Here is a 14330-nt window from a genome sequence, read left to right on the forward strand (position 1 = left end):
CAACTCCAAGGCCTTGGTCATCACCAAACATGCGACACTGACACCAAGCAACCCACCTCTAATCCTCTTCAATTGAACCATATACTCAAACTATCCAATCTCTCAACAAATCAACCAACAAATACCGCCCAAAATGGGGAAGCTCCCCATCCCCTCAACGCTCCTCTCATCCTCCCCCCTCCGCCCATCAACAACATCCTCCTCCCTCTCCATCCACAGCCTCTCCCTCACGCAAACCCGAAACGCGACATTCATCCCCCGCCCCAGGCGGCCATACACATTCACCCAGCTCATCCAGCTCTCCGACGGCTCGACCTACACCGCTCGCACAACCTCTCCTCTCCCATTGTACCGCGCCCAAAAGGATACTCGCAACACGCTCCTGTGGCAGCCTAGCGAGAAGAGCTTACGCAACGTGGAGTTGGATGAGGCTGGTAAACTGGCTGCTTTCAGAGAACGATTCGGAAGAGGGTATGATGCTACGGCTCAGGCTGTAGAGGAGGGTGAAAAGGCAGCTGCTGAGGAGGTTGCTGCTGCTAAGCCTGTTGAGGAGGATGCTGGGTTGAACTTTGAGGATTTGTTGGCGGAGTATACGCCGCAGGATACGAGTGCGATGAAGGATTCGGGTCCCAAGAGGGCTCCTACACGAAGAAAATAATGAGATGGGTTGATATGATGTGTACATTACTGCGAGTGGGTGGACAACAAAAAAAAGGGAGACGGGCGAGGAGTATAGACAGAGGAGGAAACGCATGGATTAGAGGATCGACTCTGTTCAAATATGTACAGCACTTTGAGCCTAGCGGCCTGTATGATATAACAAAAGAGATGCATCTCCGAGTTTTGAAACGAATACGAATAGTAGTAGCACACTGCAGCCTCCCCTCGCTCTCATTCAATTGCCTCTTCGCCTAACCGTAAAACTCCACCTTGTAATGAAAGGGTTACAGCTTCAAAGCATTCCATTAGTCTGAATCCTCATCTATAGTTGCCCTTGCTCGATCAACGACGGTGTTGCCTGGAGGCTTTGGCTGGTAAACGGGTGGCCTGTAGAAAGCCGACTCGTCGTCCTGGGCATCCAGCTGCATCAGGAACGTCTCCCACTTCTCGATCAACTAATTGCATGTTAGCAGACTGACAATGTCATTCTAATGGGAGAGATCAACGCTTACCTCCTTCTGAGCCTCAACAGCACCTTCAAGGAACGTCTCAACACCGCTCTTGAAGTCCTCTACCTTTTCCTTCTCGAAACGATCCAGCTCGGCCCTCATTGAGCGGCCCATGTCCTCAAACAGGAGCCGAGCTTGGTGGACTTTTCTCTCTGCCTCCTGAACCTCGGCATTCATCTGATTAAGTCGGTCTTGCTGGCTCTTACCCTGTCGCAGCAACTTGTCTTGCGTCGTCTTCTTCTTCTGCAGCTCAGACTCGGCTGAGTGCCAGGCATAGAAGCCCTTTTGGCGCTGGCTGAATGCCTGCTTAATCGATCCGATAAGGCGAATGTACTCGTCAATAATGATGCCAAAGGTGAGGACATCTTGCATAGCTTGACGCTCATACACATCGCGAATCGTGAGTTGAAGATCGGAGAGAGCGTCGAGGGGACCGGATAGTGAGGGCGAGAGCTCAACAGTAGAGAGTGCGTGGAGAGAGGCAGAAAAGTCGGCCGCAGCCTCTGCCATCATCTTTCTCTGGCTAACCATTGCCTCCATTGCCTTGAGAAGCCCCTTGAGTTGGTTCTCCAAGGCATCAAGGTACACCTTGCGATCGTGGAACCAATCGTCCTGCTCGACAAATTTGCTTCCTCCTCCGACATTGATACCTAGAGATCCGAAGACTCCCTTACTCTCAGTGGGCAATGGCTCCCGTCTCTCCTTGTGCTTAATGTCAACGTTAAACGCCTCGCTCTCAAGGAATAGTTTTAGGTCAGCGTCATGCTGAAGGACGGGATGCGCGGCAGTCTTGTTGAGCATTTTTTCCAGCGCCGCTCTTCTGCTCTCCACAAAGTTGCTGTCGAAGCGGCCAACAGCCTGCTTCTCGGGTGGCGGAGGCACCACGTATCCGGGGTTGTTGCCATGCAGGGTGTTGTAAAGCCAGAGGAAGTCTCGGTATCGACGCTTGACCTCGAATTCGGGCTGCTTGTAGGCTCTGGATGTGGTCTGATAAGAGGAGCTTGCTTTAGCTGGGGGATCTTGATGCACGAAAGAGACAATCAGAGCTGATCAACACTAACCTTGGTCCGCACCGAATACACAATGTGCGAACTTGTCAGGTCTCCAATCTTGACCGGGTCTCCAACAGTGATGTAGAATGTGGGCTTGGATGCCTCCTCGACGCTGACGCTTGGCTGCGTGCTGCTCTTCACACTGCTGGGCCTCGCAGCGTCAACAGGCGGCGGCATCCTCGGGCCTCTCGGACTGTCCAGGTCATCGTCGTCCTCGACAAGGTGCGGATCGGCAGACCGTCTCTGCTGCTGCAGCGGCGCCATGGTCGTGCGGATGACCATCTGCTCCTTCTGGGGCGGCACGGGCGGGGCATCCAGCGCAGCATTCGGGGTCGATCCGGCGCTCAGAGGCCCGAGGGGATCGTCAACGGCTTCCAGCTTCGTAGGTTGAGCAACGATGCGACGGGGCGTGCGCGAGGGTCGGGGCGCCGACGAGGTTGAGGCCTGTGATGTCGCTGGCGGGGAAGCAACGGGCTCGCTCTCGGCGACAGGCTCAGGGGGGGTCTGGCTGGAATCAGCCCATGGCGACTCTTCGACGTCCATTGCAAAATGCGAGAATCCGGGGCTATGAGCGGGATATTGGAGGAGCTGGAGGAGGAGGAATTGGACTGGCCTGGAGGAGCTGCGAAGTCAAGGCAAGGCAAAGGCAGCTTGTCCGGTTGAGAGTGGCATACGTACCGGGTTGGTTGGAGACAAGACACCGGTACCCGCTAGCGCCTGCTCAACGTCAGCGGTTGCGTAGGTACCTGTACCTGGGCGCGAGGCTGCACCCCACCTGATCATCAGCTTTTCATGGCTGGTGAGATGGGGAATGAATATAAGAGATAAGACGAGCTCAGTGATATTGAATGTATCACCCGCAATTGATTGAATGAGCAGAAGAAGCAGTGATAAAGGAGAAAAGTAAAGGTCGTCCTTTATTTCTTTAACAGCGCGGGTATAAACACAGCCTTTATTCGCTACCTAACCATAAGTTGACTGACTGCCTCTCCAGCTCCAGCGTTCCATTATTCCCTACCCAGGCAGATTCGTGCCTCATTCGATACTCTGGCAGCAACCAACTGCCATTATGACGCATCGAGTATTGTTCTAAATAATTATCCCTGTAACCAAGCGAGACCTATAGCTGTATTACACCCATTCCGAGTCCGTCGCTATCCCGCTGCCTTTTGTCAGGCACTTTGCGGCACTTGTACCTCGTGCATTTCACTCGCCAATGCCGCCATCTGGACCTCCACGTTGTCTCTTGGATGCGCCATTCGAGTTCAGTTGCAATACCAGCCCAATCATTGCAAATCGCATTTACCTGCTTCAGTCACGCCCTGCCCTGCTCTACCGGTCAGGGTCGTAACATCCGCCTGCTATAACGAGATTCATTCGAGTGAACTTGACGTTAATCACCGGCGTCTTCTTCGTGGGAAACGCAGAGATTTGATCTGGAGTAATCATGACCTCTTTGCTCTTCTTCTTGGTGCCCGTGGTGGCTCCAGTGTTGGCTGGTTGACCCGAAGGCCCAGCGTTGATTCTTGATGCTTCTCCGTTGGGACCGCCAATCGCCAAATCAGCACCGGCAGTAGCCGCCTCAAGGCCGGCCTGTTGAGCGGCTTTGTGAGGATCCGCTGGTGATTCGACGTCCCACAACCGAACAGTACCATCTTGGCCACCAGAGGCAAGTATGTTGGACTCGACGCTGAAGCTGAGAGACCAGACGCCGCCTTTGCCGTGGCCGCGAGAGCGCTTGATGCGAGTACCCTTGACTAGATCCCAGAAGAAAATATTGCCCGCAACGTCTGCACTGGCTAGAATCTTGCCGTTGGGGGCGCATTCTAGAGAGCTGACGTGCTCAGTGTGCCCAGTAAATACTCTCACGCAGGCTCCTGTCACCACCGACCACATGCGGACAGACTTGTCCGTTTCGTCTGATGCCGAAAAGACATACATGCCGTTGGGATGCCATGCTATAGCTGAGACGGCGGTATCGTGCCCAACAAGCAGACGCTGGGGCGATGCATGATCCTGCATCCACACTCGCACGACCTTGTCGTAGCCACCGGTTAGAAAGTAATGTCCGTGTGGACCCCATTGCGCTCTATAGACAGGTCCGTCGTGTGACTTGTAAACGCATAAGCAGGTCCAAGATTCCAGAGACCAAAGCCGGATTTGTCCGTCCGCTGAACATGAAAGCAATAACTTCGGCCGCCCGTCAATTGCCGCATTCTGTCTTCCTTCATCACCAAACAGCTTTTGGGGAGGTCCCGAAGCAGAGTCGGAGAACGAAATGTCGAATACAGGGCCAAAGTGTCCAATCAGCTTCCGGCTGTTGAACTTGGCGCCTTTTTCGTGAGCATTTGAGCTGGGGAGAGCTTTTCCATCCAAGGACCAGACGCGAATATAAGATTCGCTGGTACCCACAGCTGCGAGCTGTCCGTCGTCAGAAAACTCCATACATGATACGCTGTCTCAAGAGTCAGTCTCCTTTGCCCTTAATTTGCCAATTGAAGTTTAAAAAAACTTGCCTTCCAAATGTGTTGTGGAATGTAAACATGCAAGCGCTGACGGGGACGCCCACACCACCTGTTCGACCCTCAATTTTGAATCTGTCTCTATTTTCTCGCAGCTTTTGCATCTCAAGCATAATATCTCGCGGGCGAGACGGGGGTAGCGGTAGATCGGCTCGGCTCGGGGCATCTGCACTCTCTTCTCGCTTGATCTTTTGGTCAAGCTCTTCTATCAGGCTAGTTGCGCCAGGCGCCGGGGGATTTCGCCGTTCCTCGTCTTCGATTTCGGCTCGGATATCATCGCGAAGATCGGTATCCATCGGTAGAGGTCCAAGGCTCAGAGGTGCCGCCGGATCCAGAATATCCTTGTTGGACAGCCCGATGTTGACACCCGGAATACCTTCCTTGGTATCCACTTCCTCGATTTCCAGATTCTTCGTCTTCCTAAACACCGCTTCAAAGCTAAATGGGGTGATAGGTCCGCGAGCTGTTGAATCAATCTGGCAATATGTGACGAGTAGTTGTCGGATTACGGATCCACCTTGATCAGATTCGCGCTCAAGAAAGTTGAAAAGGTCGCCAGTCGCATGCTGGTTCAAGGGGATGCGATACTTGTTCTCCTTGTATAATTTGGTAATGGGGTTCTCGTTTGTATGCTGCGGAAGCGTAATGGTTGAAAACGTCTTCAAATCATCTGCATGGGACGCTTGGAAATGCTGTCCGATTTCTTTAAGGAACAGCTTGCCCTCTTCTGTGTATCCATTTCCAACCAGCTCGATGAATGAGTAAACAAACGTCGGCCAGAGAAGCTTTGATAGCTCAAACTAACGCAAAACTCTCTTTAGTACGCGGGCATGTAGTGCAAGCCATTCGAGGAGGAACCTACCTTGTAAATTTCGAGATTGTTTTCGACCCAGTCTCTCAAGAGTCGAAACGCTCTCGAGTACTTCTTTGGACCTAGGTTTGCTAGTTGCTGAACTGGTTTTCCATCATTACCCAGATGCTTTGACTCCTGTCTGAAAACCTCTTCTGTCCGGTTGAAGCCTCGCTTAAGCAAATAATCCGTAACCTAGTGATGTCATTAGCTGAGATGATGCTGAGTATTGGACACGTTTTGATGTGTAGTTGCGATTGAGTGTCTCCTGTGAGGGCAAAGGGAGAGACATGAAAGAGAGAAAACCAAGCTCTCGGGTATGGGGTAGTGGATGAAAACGGATGGCACATGAGACTTGTTTTAGGATGCCGCTGCTCATCGAATGCTACAGAGTGGTTGAGGCAATGTAGCACAAGAAGGACAGCAGCATACCATAGCAAGTGTCTCATCAAGTTTCTGCGGAGGACAAGAACTTTTTGATTTGAGATGGCGACCCCCGCGGAAAGGACCACGGCCCCCGGAAGAAGGACCACGGTGAGAACAGGCATAATTCCAAATGCTACCACGTACTATCTGGTTCAGATTTTGGTTTGACATGGCACCTCCAGTGGTGCCAGTTGCAGCCGTAGTCGCGGCGGGAGGGCCAGCTGGTGATGTTGCTGGTTGCCCTGCATAGGAGTTGGCCGTGCCAGCGCCCTGGGTTGGCGCTTGAGTTGCCATGATAGAGGGAGAGTGAACACCGTCTTTGAGGAGAGAGATGGATTCGAAGATCGGTACTGCTAGGTAGATGTGCTTCCAATATGCCTAGATTTGGAAGCTATGTCATAATAGATCCTTGTCCTGCGTGGCGTGAGGCGCAATGCAACTCGTGCCAGCGTGGTTCAGTGAGCTCAAGTTGCGCCTGGATCTCACGCCCAGGTCGTGTAGCGGTATGCGGGAGGCAAAACGTGCCAGTCGTGAGCTCCACAAGGTGTAATCAAATCCAGTGATTCCAACTGTGATGCCTGTGTGCGATATTCGGAGGAAAAGAGGGCGTTGCAGAGGATAGAAGGCGACTGTGATTTGATGGTCAAGGCACCAGGTTGATGTTGAGAGTAAACTTAGAGGACTGAAGACCGCGAGACATCAGAGCTGTTAGTATAGCCGAAGTTTAAGCGGCGCCTCTCAGCTGCTCAGTCTCAGCAACAGTCAAACCAAATATGCTGCTGTACGTCGTTATGGTCATCAAGTATGGAATATGGTACAATAGAATGACTCTTTAATAGTAATTGCGCAAGATTCTGAGCTTATAGAATATTCCAACAGAGAGACTTCACTTACAAAGCATGCCATACAGGCGTCTTGATGTCTTATCAGATTCGCGGCGCGTTACCGGGACCCACAATTGTTCAATGTTCCTTGGTCATGCTTTAACAGCACAATTCAACCACCTACACTCATTCATACCCACACGCTTGACATCCTCCATAACGCCTCAATCACTCGAGTGGCCGTCAAAAACAGATCTACAATCCTCAAAGTACTATCTGGAAATCACACAATCCGACATAGCAGGACCACACAAGCTTGGCAATTTCTCGTCCAATATCACTGCCATGGCGTCACCAGAGGACATCGTCATGGGTGACGAGAAGGAAGACTCTCAACCCCAGGAGCCCTTTGTCCCTTTCACCCTGGAAGAAAATATCCACCAGCTCAACTCCATCGACCGGTCCATTGTCCAGCTAATGAACCACACTGCCACTGCCCTAGGCGCCCTCACCACCCCAGCATCATCCGACAGCAATCCTTCAGCATCAGTAGAGTCAACAGCGCAAAAGGACGCATTCAGGGAAGCCACAGATACTTTTCTTGATACTCTGCATAGTATCGATGTACGAATGAAGCGCCAAATCCTCGCATTAGAAGAAGCGGGCATCGTCAATCTATCCAGCGGACCTCGGCAGGGTCATAACACTACTGTTAAGCCGTCTCTGAAGCCTAATGGTATGGGAGCCATCGGAAATTTGGACGTTGGGTGGCTAAACAGTCGGAGTACCAAAGTTGAACGAGATATGGAGCTGGAGCTGTGGAGACGGGCGCGGGAGCTCCTTGAAAAGGATGAGGGGAGTGTCAAGAAGGAGTAATACATGAAAGGATTGGCGTTATGGCAATAATGTACGATGGATTTATTAATTCGGTATGCTTCAAGGTACGCTAATCATTACTTTTTTCTGGACATTACATTACTGATAACATTTTGTTGAAGGCTCTGTCTCCCATGCATACAATCTCCCACAATCCCATCCACATACACAGGGCTGCTATTGAGACACAATTACCCTATACCTAGATCTCAGTATCATTCTCGCAGAGCCTGTTAAATGCATGCGTAAGTTTGAAAGGTTCGTCTGGTGCGCGCGGCACAATATTTTCGGGCTGAATACTAACGGGGAGTCAGCTAGAATGAATTCACTTCAAACGGCACACTTACAGGGCGTCAAAGAAATAGCAGGAAAATTCTCCATCTTCGGGCGTCGAATGCTTAGCTAGTTGGGCGGAGTTAGTTTATATGATGGTGATAGAGGTAAATCAAGATGTATTACTTTGATACCCAACCCAAGAGACGCATTTCTTTCTCGCGTTGCAGGTGTACTGGCACCTGTTTTCAGCCCACGGGACCCAGGTAGTGCCCAAAGAGAAATGCTGCACTTGTTAGATTGTAGCCTTTTGAGATTTATACGAGCACAGGTAAAACTAAAACTAACATCTGCATCTCCGACGTTTTGGTGGCGCGCTACCCATGCTGGATCGAGAACAAACCGCATCGGGAACTGGGATGGCGGCTTCACCTCGTGATAGTGAATGGTCCAGTGGTCATACTTTTTCGGGGCTCCGTAAACGCACGCCCTATGTTGCGCTTCGGTGATGACCTCTTGGTTCAGGAGAGGAGCTGCCGTGGTAGCAGCGATTATTGAGGCAGCTAATAGAAGCTGGACGAGATGCATGGCCATTCAGCTGCAGTATTGCCCGAGAATAGAGGTCTGGCAGTTGGAATAGACGGAGGCGAATGTCGGGATGGTTCAATCTTCAATTGATATGTTTTCAATACTGTGAGTGACCCCTCAAGGTGCGGCATTGATTTCGTGTCATAGCATCATCATATCTACGTTTTTCCCGCTTCTCCAAATGCACAACATATGGAAGCGGCTAATTGAGTCACTGCCGTTTGATCGCAATTTCATTTGAAGGAGGCGCGCTAATCGCCGAGATTCTAGACGACTGGATTCCTTCATGGAAGGCGCTGGGTTGTGGCACAGGCATCATGCATTCCATTTCGTGGAGCATACGGATACCGGGTATGTAAATTGAGAGGTGGGTTCAATTTGACGGTAACAATGTCAGAATACAGGCAACGAAATACTTGTAGGGTAGTAGAGTAATAGGGAAACGTATAACGTCAAGGCTCTCTGCGATATGCATGCTCTTAATCATATCAATTGCATTTCTTGGCAGATAAGCCCTGAACATGGCTTGGCTCGTCTAAGAGAAGGAATCTGTGGATCAGTACGCATTGGTGGATTATCAGATGAACAATATATATCATATTTACAGTAACACTACCTAGGTAGTAATAGATTCAAGTACAATAGTAATGAGCGCTCAAAGACTCCTTTTGTCAACATCGAGGTCACCTTCAATGAAATGACCGGGCTCGTCCTCAATAAGCCGCGACTCTTTCACGAGCATCGCGCCGCGTTAGCCGCTTGAGATGACATGCAGGAGTGGAGAATCTGGAATCTCGTACATACTGTACTATCGAATTATGGAGTGAGTCGCTTTGCTTGCGAATGTTGTTTTCAACGTGATCATTGACCGTTGGATGCGGAATAATTCACTTGCACATATATAGGTATATTTCCCAATATACGGCACCTAATGGTATGGACTGCGGAACTTATGAAGAGACCGAAACTCTGCTTCATCTGTGGTTACTATTTCTCCGTCCATCAAACCCACCATCCATGAATGGATATCAAAACGCTCAGACCACTGGAGCTCCAGCGCTCTTTGCGGGGCATATCCCAGTAACTGGCCCCCAGTCTTACTGCAATTGTAGCTGGTACTTCGTATCTGGCGTGTGTAATCGCCTATTGCAAGTCTCTTGGTTCGCCCGGCAGAACGTCGGTGCCAGGGCCCTCCCTGCGCGTTTCGATGCATGTCGTGGCATTTCATCTCCGATCAAGCCGCTCAAAAATGTTTCAATGCCCTTGATAAACACCCGGCCGAGGTTTTTCTGGCGTCCGTTCTCTACGGCTGCAAGGACCGGAAACGCGATACGATTCGGCTCTAGGAGGTGAAGAGAAGGGATTCTTTTCTATACTGCTTGATCTTTTCTTCTTCTTTAATCACATCGCATCGCAAATAAGATGATGCAGCTGTCTCGGCCAGCGGCGACGGCGCTGCTGCTGTCGATCGCTTCGTTCGGGACGCTTGTCCAGGGCCACGATCACCATGAGGGCGGCGAGAGCCACATCCCCGAGGGCGAAGCGATATCACTCGAACCGGTTGTGAGTCGCCGCTTGGGAATACAATAATAGAGGAAGAAAAGAAAAGAAGCAATTAACACGAATCACAGGACACGATTCTCTGGATCCACATCCTCATCCAGATGCTCGCATACGGCGTCATCTTCCCAATCGGCATGGTCTTTGGTGTAAGAACCACCGTCTCTACTCTTACTGGTGCTTTGCAGGAGCACAGCGACTGATTTTATGCAATCACAGATGACCAAATCTCGATGGCACGTTCCGACGCAAATCCTGGGCTCCATCCTCGCCGTCGTCGGCTTCTTTCTCGGCCATGCGCACAAAGGAAGGGAGTTTGTCAGTCACAATGTGCACTCGGTGTTCGCCAACATTTTGCAATTCCTGCTTATCGGCCAGGTCGTCTTGGGCCTATACCTGAAGCTTCACTGGGAAAAGGGCGCTCTCGGCATGATTCGCAAGTTTGTCCGACCCTTCCACTCTGTCATTGGCAAAGCGATGCCTCTTCTCGCATGGGTGCAGATGATCTTTGGAGGTATCACCACCCTTGGTTTCTGCCAAGGCGATCACGTTGGTCAATGCGCAGCCCACTTTATCATGGGAGGCGCATTCATTGCCTACGGTATCCTTTTGACAATTATTCTGCTCGCGGGACAAGTCTGGATTCGTCGTACGGGAAGATCGCAAGAGTTCTACGACAGCGCCGTCATTGCCGCTTGGGGCTGCGTCAACACCTTCACGGAGCACCGCTGGGGTACCGCCTGGGTCAAGAATGATTGGCAACACACTACAATGGGCGTCATCTGGTGGTGTGCGGGTCTGGCTGGCATTTGGCTGAGCCGAGATCGCGATGGTAACCCGAAGCGCAACTTCATCCCCGGGTTCGTCATCCTCATCACTGGTTGGGGCATGTCTGCGCACCCTCAAGAGCTGATGGTCAGCGCCATGACACACACCATGTTTGGTTACACCCTGATGGCCGCTGGTCTTACACGTATCATTGAGATTGCCTTTGTTCTCAAGGATGCTCAATCTCTGTCTGATGATGGCCGCACCTGGAACAGCTTCCAGTACATTCCTGTTTTCGTAAGTTGACACGGCATCTGATCCGCCAAGTTAGATGGTAGCTAACAATCGCCAGCTCTTGTATGCCGCCGGCTTCCTCTTCATGGGTGCGACCGAACAGCAGATGTCTCTCATCGACGGCTCCAGCATGGATGTCATCTCTTACATCCTGATCCTCTACTCTCTCGCCTTTTTGGTCTTTTTGTTTGCCAATATGCTCATCCACCTTTATGACCGTCTGTCAAACCCACCCCTGGACACCAAGGGATTCACCAATGGTCACACTCACCTGAACGGACGAGCTGTAGAGGATGGCCAAATCCGAGCGGCAGAGGAATTCGAGCTCGATGGACTGTCAACTGATGACGAGGACGATGAGAGGCAGGGAATGCTGGCAGGTGAGGGATCCAACGTCCCCAAGCGACCTGCTGCAGCTCAATCATGAAGTACAAATGGGATATGAAAGTTATGTCAACGGGGAAAACACATGCTATGGGAAGACCTCTATATAAAGTTAAGCGTGTTTGGGAGTTTTGTCTTCGAATAATGTCTGTATACAATACTGGGAAGTAAGATGATGGGTAATTTTAGGTGTAATAATGACATTAAAATCAAATTGAAATAAGAATACTATCGAGTGTCATCAATCTGGATCTCAATGTTCATCTGCGTAAAAGTTGCGATTGGCACTGGAATGTCGGTACCTGCGTCCAGGGTCCAACCAAAAAAAGGCTAGCTGGACGGCTGCTGTTTTTTGGTGGGGCTTATCTTTTTTTTTCTTGTCGATATCACCACCCATGTTTCTACGTACATTTACCAACCAAATTTGCGATTCATTCAGAGTACATACACATAAATACCAGCGTCGTTGATTTATTTCCTCACAATGCCTTCCGTCAAGAACCCCAACCGCCTCTCCAAGAACCGGCTCGCCGCCCGCGCCGCAAAGGCCAAGAAGGCCAACCAGAAGCGCGCCGACCCTGCCATGCAGAACAAGATCACAAAGGCCGACAAGACCAGGGGCGCACGACCGGGCCTGTTGCCGACAAGCGGACCGAGAGCTGCGATTAGCGCCAAGAAGGCGAGGAAGCTGGAGAAGAAGATGGGGTATGCGCTGAAGAGGAAGATGGAGGCGGAGGGAGAGGCTGTGATGAAAGGTGCGTTCGGACTGGGCTATCAAGTCCTGCCTGATACTGGGAGAAGAGATGGAAGAAGGAAATGCTAACTTGGGAATAGATGCTCCTGTTGTTGAGGAGAAGGCTGCGCAAGAGGAGCAGGATATGGAGATTCAGTGATTAGTTTGTCTGGGGAATGGGATATCATACATAAGTACGAAGTACCCTTTACAATTCGAGGTTGGATTGTGAGCTAATTGGATGGTACAGATTAAAAGTCGGTTGTTTGCTTGATTGGCATTTTCTGTGGTACAATGGGACACATTACACGGCGCAGGATGGGGGACTGGATTTTGCAACGATTAATAGACTGGATGAGCATCTTCAACGGCTATGTGATACGTTAAGCTATCGAATATGACTTCTTTTTTTCGCCACTATGAGTTACCGAGTTGTTGTTGAGATTGCCGGAAAGACTTTGCGGGTCCTGAACGGAGTCTTCTTTGATGGGTCGCATCTCTTGTTGTCTTTTATATCCGACACTGTGCCTATGTGCGTGTGTATGGACAGTTTCGGCATCGCTTGTTTGGCTCTGAGAGGATCCAGTCTCTGTTTCGCCATAGGAATAAGAATTCGAGGAGTAAGAATTCGAGGAGATTGAAGAAGGATAGGTCGTTGATGACCAGTCGCTTGTTCGAATCGATGGGGGAGGGCTGTCGCAGATGTAGCAGCAGATTTCGGCGCATGCTTCTACCGTTGACTCGAGGAACGTTGGCTCAGGTGGCTGAGAGTCGTAAGAGAGCGGCTCAATGGTGCCGTATGCAGAGGCATTGGCTGATTTGTTGTCTGGAGGGTTGCATATAGGGCAGTCGGGACAATACGAAGACGAGGAGCTGGTGCTGGATGTGGCTGTGACAGATTCAGAGCCTTCAATTGTTTCGTTGGACGAGGGCGATGGGTTAGTAGGTTGAGTTGTGCTCGTGTTGTCCATTGCAGACATGTTGTCCTAGGGGTTTCTTGATAATAGGTAGAATAGTGTTGAAATGGTAGGCAGAGTATCACAATCGTACTGCATTGGAATCTGCATGAAAATCCAGGAAAGGAGAAGGTTTATATAGGTTAAGCATATCATGATTGATATGAGATTTGGAGAGACACACGTGTATTGGTCAAGTGCTTTATCGCAGAGCTGATGCATATGGCTTGCGTCACTCGATTAGGCATGTGCGTTTGTGGTGTAACTGCGCACTCATCACTGACAGTGAATCACGGAGTGGTACGTGATAAGATGTTTCTATGTGTTGGGATTGAGACCTTGGATGCTATTCAAGCTGGCAAACAAAGCATTATAGCTTCAAAAGGGAAATGCTATTCAATATCCCATGTCAAAGTTAAAGCTACACACCTAGTAATTGATGTTGATACCAGAAACTAGACAAATATAGCTATAGCAGTAGATATTTGAAAGATATAGCGATAGTAGCAGACACTTGAAGAGCTGGGTATCTGTTATTTGTTAGACAAGAAGCAAGTCATAGGTTTGCCTCCGTATTCTGTTCCGACACTTGAACCTCATGCAGTCGCTGGGGGTGCTGGCTAACATTCCCATTATAAAGCCATTGTGCAAATAAGGATGTATGCCAGTTACCGGTCTGACGGCGGATATTGACAGCTGTTGAAGCCCAAGAACAATAAGAGCAGCGGAGTGTTTGAAGTGGGGATTCTCAGTGGTTTATTGTCAAAGTGAATCCAGAACGAGATGTTCTGCACATCGACAATACAAGCATATCATAATTGTCCGCAGGTTTCAATGGCAGAGCACAGGCCGATGGAGAGAATAATTTCGTTTGCCGCCAGCATGTGTTCAACTCCTCGCTGTTGCTCACACTTGCGATTTTGGCTGTTCGCAGCATTTCTTTGGCCAAGTTTTTTTCCACCACACCGACTGCAGTTCTGAGGTGCAACTGGTTGATCTCATCTTCTTCTCTCAACTCTCCTTCTTCCCTCTTCCCCCATCCTTTCCTTTTTTCG

General features: G+C 50.2%; 8 protein-coding genes across 8 annotated transcripts; 4 read left to right on the forward strand and 4 right to left on the reverse strand.

Moving 5' to 3' along the window:
* The first annotated feature begins 11 nt into the window (after positions 1-11).
* On the forward strand, positions 12-871 carry V8C40DRAFT_249951 (mitochondrial 54S ribosomal protein bL31m). The gene has a single exon (XM_083216858.1). It carries the CDS (start codon positions 134-136, stop codon positions 656-658), a length of 525 nt encoding a protein of 174 aa, XP_083071036.1. The 5' UTR covers positions 12-133; the 3' UTR covers positions 659-871.
* Positions 734-3107, reverse strand: V8C40DRAFT_249952 (sorting nexin 1). The gene is made up of 3 exons (XM_083216859.1): positions 2231-3107; positions 1173-2156; positions 734-1115 (listed from the first exon to the last, which is right to left on the reverse strand). The coding sequence occupies exons 1-3, from the start codon at positions 2762-2764 to the stop codon at positions 966-968; spliced, it is 1668 nt and encodes a 555-aa protein (XP_083071037.1). The 5' UTR covers positions 2765-3107; the 3' UTR covers positions 734-965.
* V8C40DRAFT_249953 (WD40-repeat-containing domain protein) lies at positions 3107-6669 on the reverse strand. The gene is made up of 4 exons (XM_083216860.1): positions 6164-6669; positions 5606-5788; positions 4738-5543; positions 3107-4676 (listed from the first exon to the last, which is right to left on the reverse strand). The coding sequence occupies exons 1-4, from the start codon at positions 6311-6313 to the stop codon at positions 3554-3556; spliced, it is 2262 nt and encodes a 753-aa protein (XP_083071038.1). The 5' UTR covers positions 6314-6669; the 3' UTR covers positions 3107-3553.
* A 343-nt stretch (positions 6670-7012) lies between these two features.
* On the forward strand, positions 7013-8436 carry V8C40DRAFT_249954 (mediator complex, subunit Med11). Its single transcript, XM_083216861.1, has 2 exons — positions 7013-7977; positions 8034-8436. The coding sequence occupies exon 1, from the start codon at positions 7189-7191 to the stop codon at positions 7717-7719; it is 531 nt and encodes a 176-aa protein (XP_083071039.1). The 5' UTR covers positions 7013-7188; the 3' UTR covers positions 7720-7977; positions 8034-8436.
* V8C40DRAFT_249959 (uncharacterized protein) lies at positions 7921-8997 on the reverse strand (the record flags this gene model as incomplete). The annotated part of the gene is made up of 4 exons (XM_083216862.1): positions 8341-8997; positions 8179-8278; positions 8067-8121; positions 7921-8018 (listed from the first exon to the last, which is right to left on the reverse strand). Exons 1-4 carry the CDS (start codon positions 8584-8586, stop codon positions 7922-7924), a joined length of 498 nt encoding a protein of 165 aa, XP_083071040.1. The 5' UTR covers positions 8587-8997.
* Positions 8998-9905: 908 nt separating this feature from the next.
* Positions 9906-11664, forward strand: V8C40DRAFT_51303 (Ytp1 family protein). The gene is made up of 4 exons (XM_083223055.1): positions 9906-10143; positions 10212-10289; positions 10360-11205; positions 11261-11664. Exons 1-4 carry the CDS (start codon positions 10003-10005, stop codon positions 11627-11629), a joined length of 1434 nt encoding a protein of 477 aa, XP_083071041.1. The 5' UTR covers positions 9906-10002; the 3' UTR covers positions 11630-11664.
* A 304-nt stretch (positions 11665-11968) lies between these two features.
* V8C40DRAFT_249962 (uncharacterized protein) lies at positions 11969-12509 on the forward strand. The gene is made up of 2 exons (XM_083216863.1): positions 11969-12341; positions 12421-12509. The coding sequence occupies exons 1-2, from the start codon at positions 12071-12073 to the stop codon at positions 12477-12479; spliced, it is 330 nt and encodes a 109-aa protein (XP_083071042.1). The 5' UTR covers positions 11969-12070; the 3' UTR covers positions 12480-12509.
* Positions 12510-12584: 75 nt separating this feature from the next.
* Positions 12585-13446, reverse strand: V8C40DRAFT_51351 (uncharacterized protein). The gene has a single exon (XM_083223056.1). It carries the CDS (start codon positions 13297-13299, stop codon positions 12703-12705), a length of 597 nt encoding a protein of 198 aa, XP_083071043.1. The 5' UTR covers positions 13300-13446; the 3' UTR covers positions 12585-12702.
* Positions 13447-14330: the final 884 nt, after the last annotated feature.

The sequence above is a fragment of the Trichoderma camerunense genome (genome assembly GCF_050948025.1).
Source record: "Trichoderma camerunense strain CBS 138272 chromosome Unknown V8C40scaffold_13, whole genome shotgun sequence".
Classification (NCBI taxonomy): domain Eukaryota; kingdom Fungi; phylum Ascomycota; class Sordariomycetes; order Hypocreales; family Hypocreaceae; genus Trichoderma; species Trichoderma camerunense.

Excerpts from the sequence above, each read along its gene's own strand:
- V8C40DRAFT_249951 (XM_083216858.1), top strand. The coding sequence starts at position 134 with ATGGGGAAGCTCCCCATCCCCTCAACGCTCCTCTCATCCTCCCCCCTC.
- V8C40DRAFT_249952 (XM_083216859.1), bottom strand. The coding sequence starts at position 2,764 with ATGGACGTCGAAGAGTCGCCATGGGCTGATTCCAGCCAGACCCCCCCT. Across the intron at positions 2,157-2,230 it reads TGTATTCGGTGCGGACCAAG|ACCACATCCAGAGCCTACAA; the intron begins GTTAGTGTTGAT and ends TCCTCTTATCAG. Across the intron at positions 1,116-1,172 it reads CTGTTGAGGCTCAGAAGGAG|TTGATCGAGAAGTGGGAGAC; the intron begins GTAAGCGTTGAT and ends ACATGCAATTAG.
- V8C40DRAFT_249953 (XM_083216860.1), bottom strand. The coding sequence starts at position 6,313 with ATGGCAACTCAAGCGCCAACCCAGGGCGCTGGCACGGCCAACTCCTAT. Across the intron at positions 5,789-6,163 it reads ACCAAAATCTGAACCAGATA|GTTACGGATTATTTGCTTAA; the intron begins GTACGTGGTAGC and ends TGACATCACTAG. Across the intron at positions 4,677-4,737 it reads TTCCACAACACATTTGGAAG|CGTATCATGTATGGAGTTTT; the intron begins GCAAGTTTTTTT and ends CTCTTGAGACAG.
- V8C40DRAFT_249954 (XM_083216861.1), top strand. The coding sequence starts at position 7,189 with ATGGCGTCACCAGAGGACATCGTCATGGGTGACGAGAAGGAAGACTCT.
- V8C40DRAFT_51303 (XM_083223055.1), top strand. The coding sequence starts at position 10,003 with ATGATGCAGCTGTCTCGGCCAGCGGCGACGGCGCTGCTGCTGTCGATC. Across the intron at positions 10,144-10,211 it reads CGATATCACTCGAACCGGTT|GACACGATTCTCTGGATCCA; the intron begins GTGAGTCGCCGC and ends CACGAATCACAG. Across the intron at positions 11,206-11,260 it reads TCCAGTACATTCCTGTTTTC|CTCTTGTATGCCGCCGGCTT; the intron begins GTAAGTTGACAC and ends AACAATCGCCAG.
- V8C40DRAFT_249962 (XM_083216863.1), top strand. The coding sequence starts at position 12,071 with ATGCCTTCCGTCAAGAACCCCAACCGCCTCTCCAAGAACCGGCTCGCC. Across the intron at positions 12,342-12,420 it reads GGGAGAGGCTGTGATGAAAG|ATGCTCCTGTTGTTGAGGAG; the intron begins GTGCGTTCGGAC and ends ACTTGGGAATAG.
- V8C40DRAFT_51351 (XM_083223056.1), bottom strand. The coding sequence starts at position 13,299 with ATGTCTGCAATGGACAACACGAGCACAACTCAACCTACTAACCCATCG.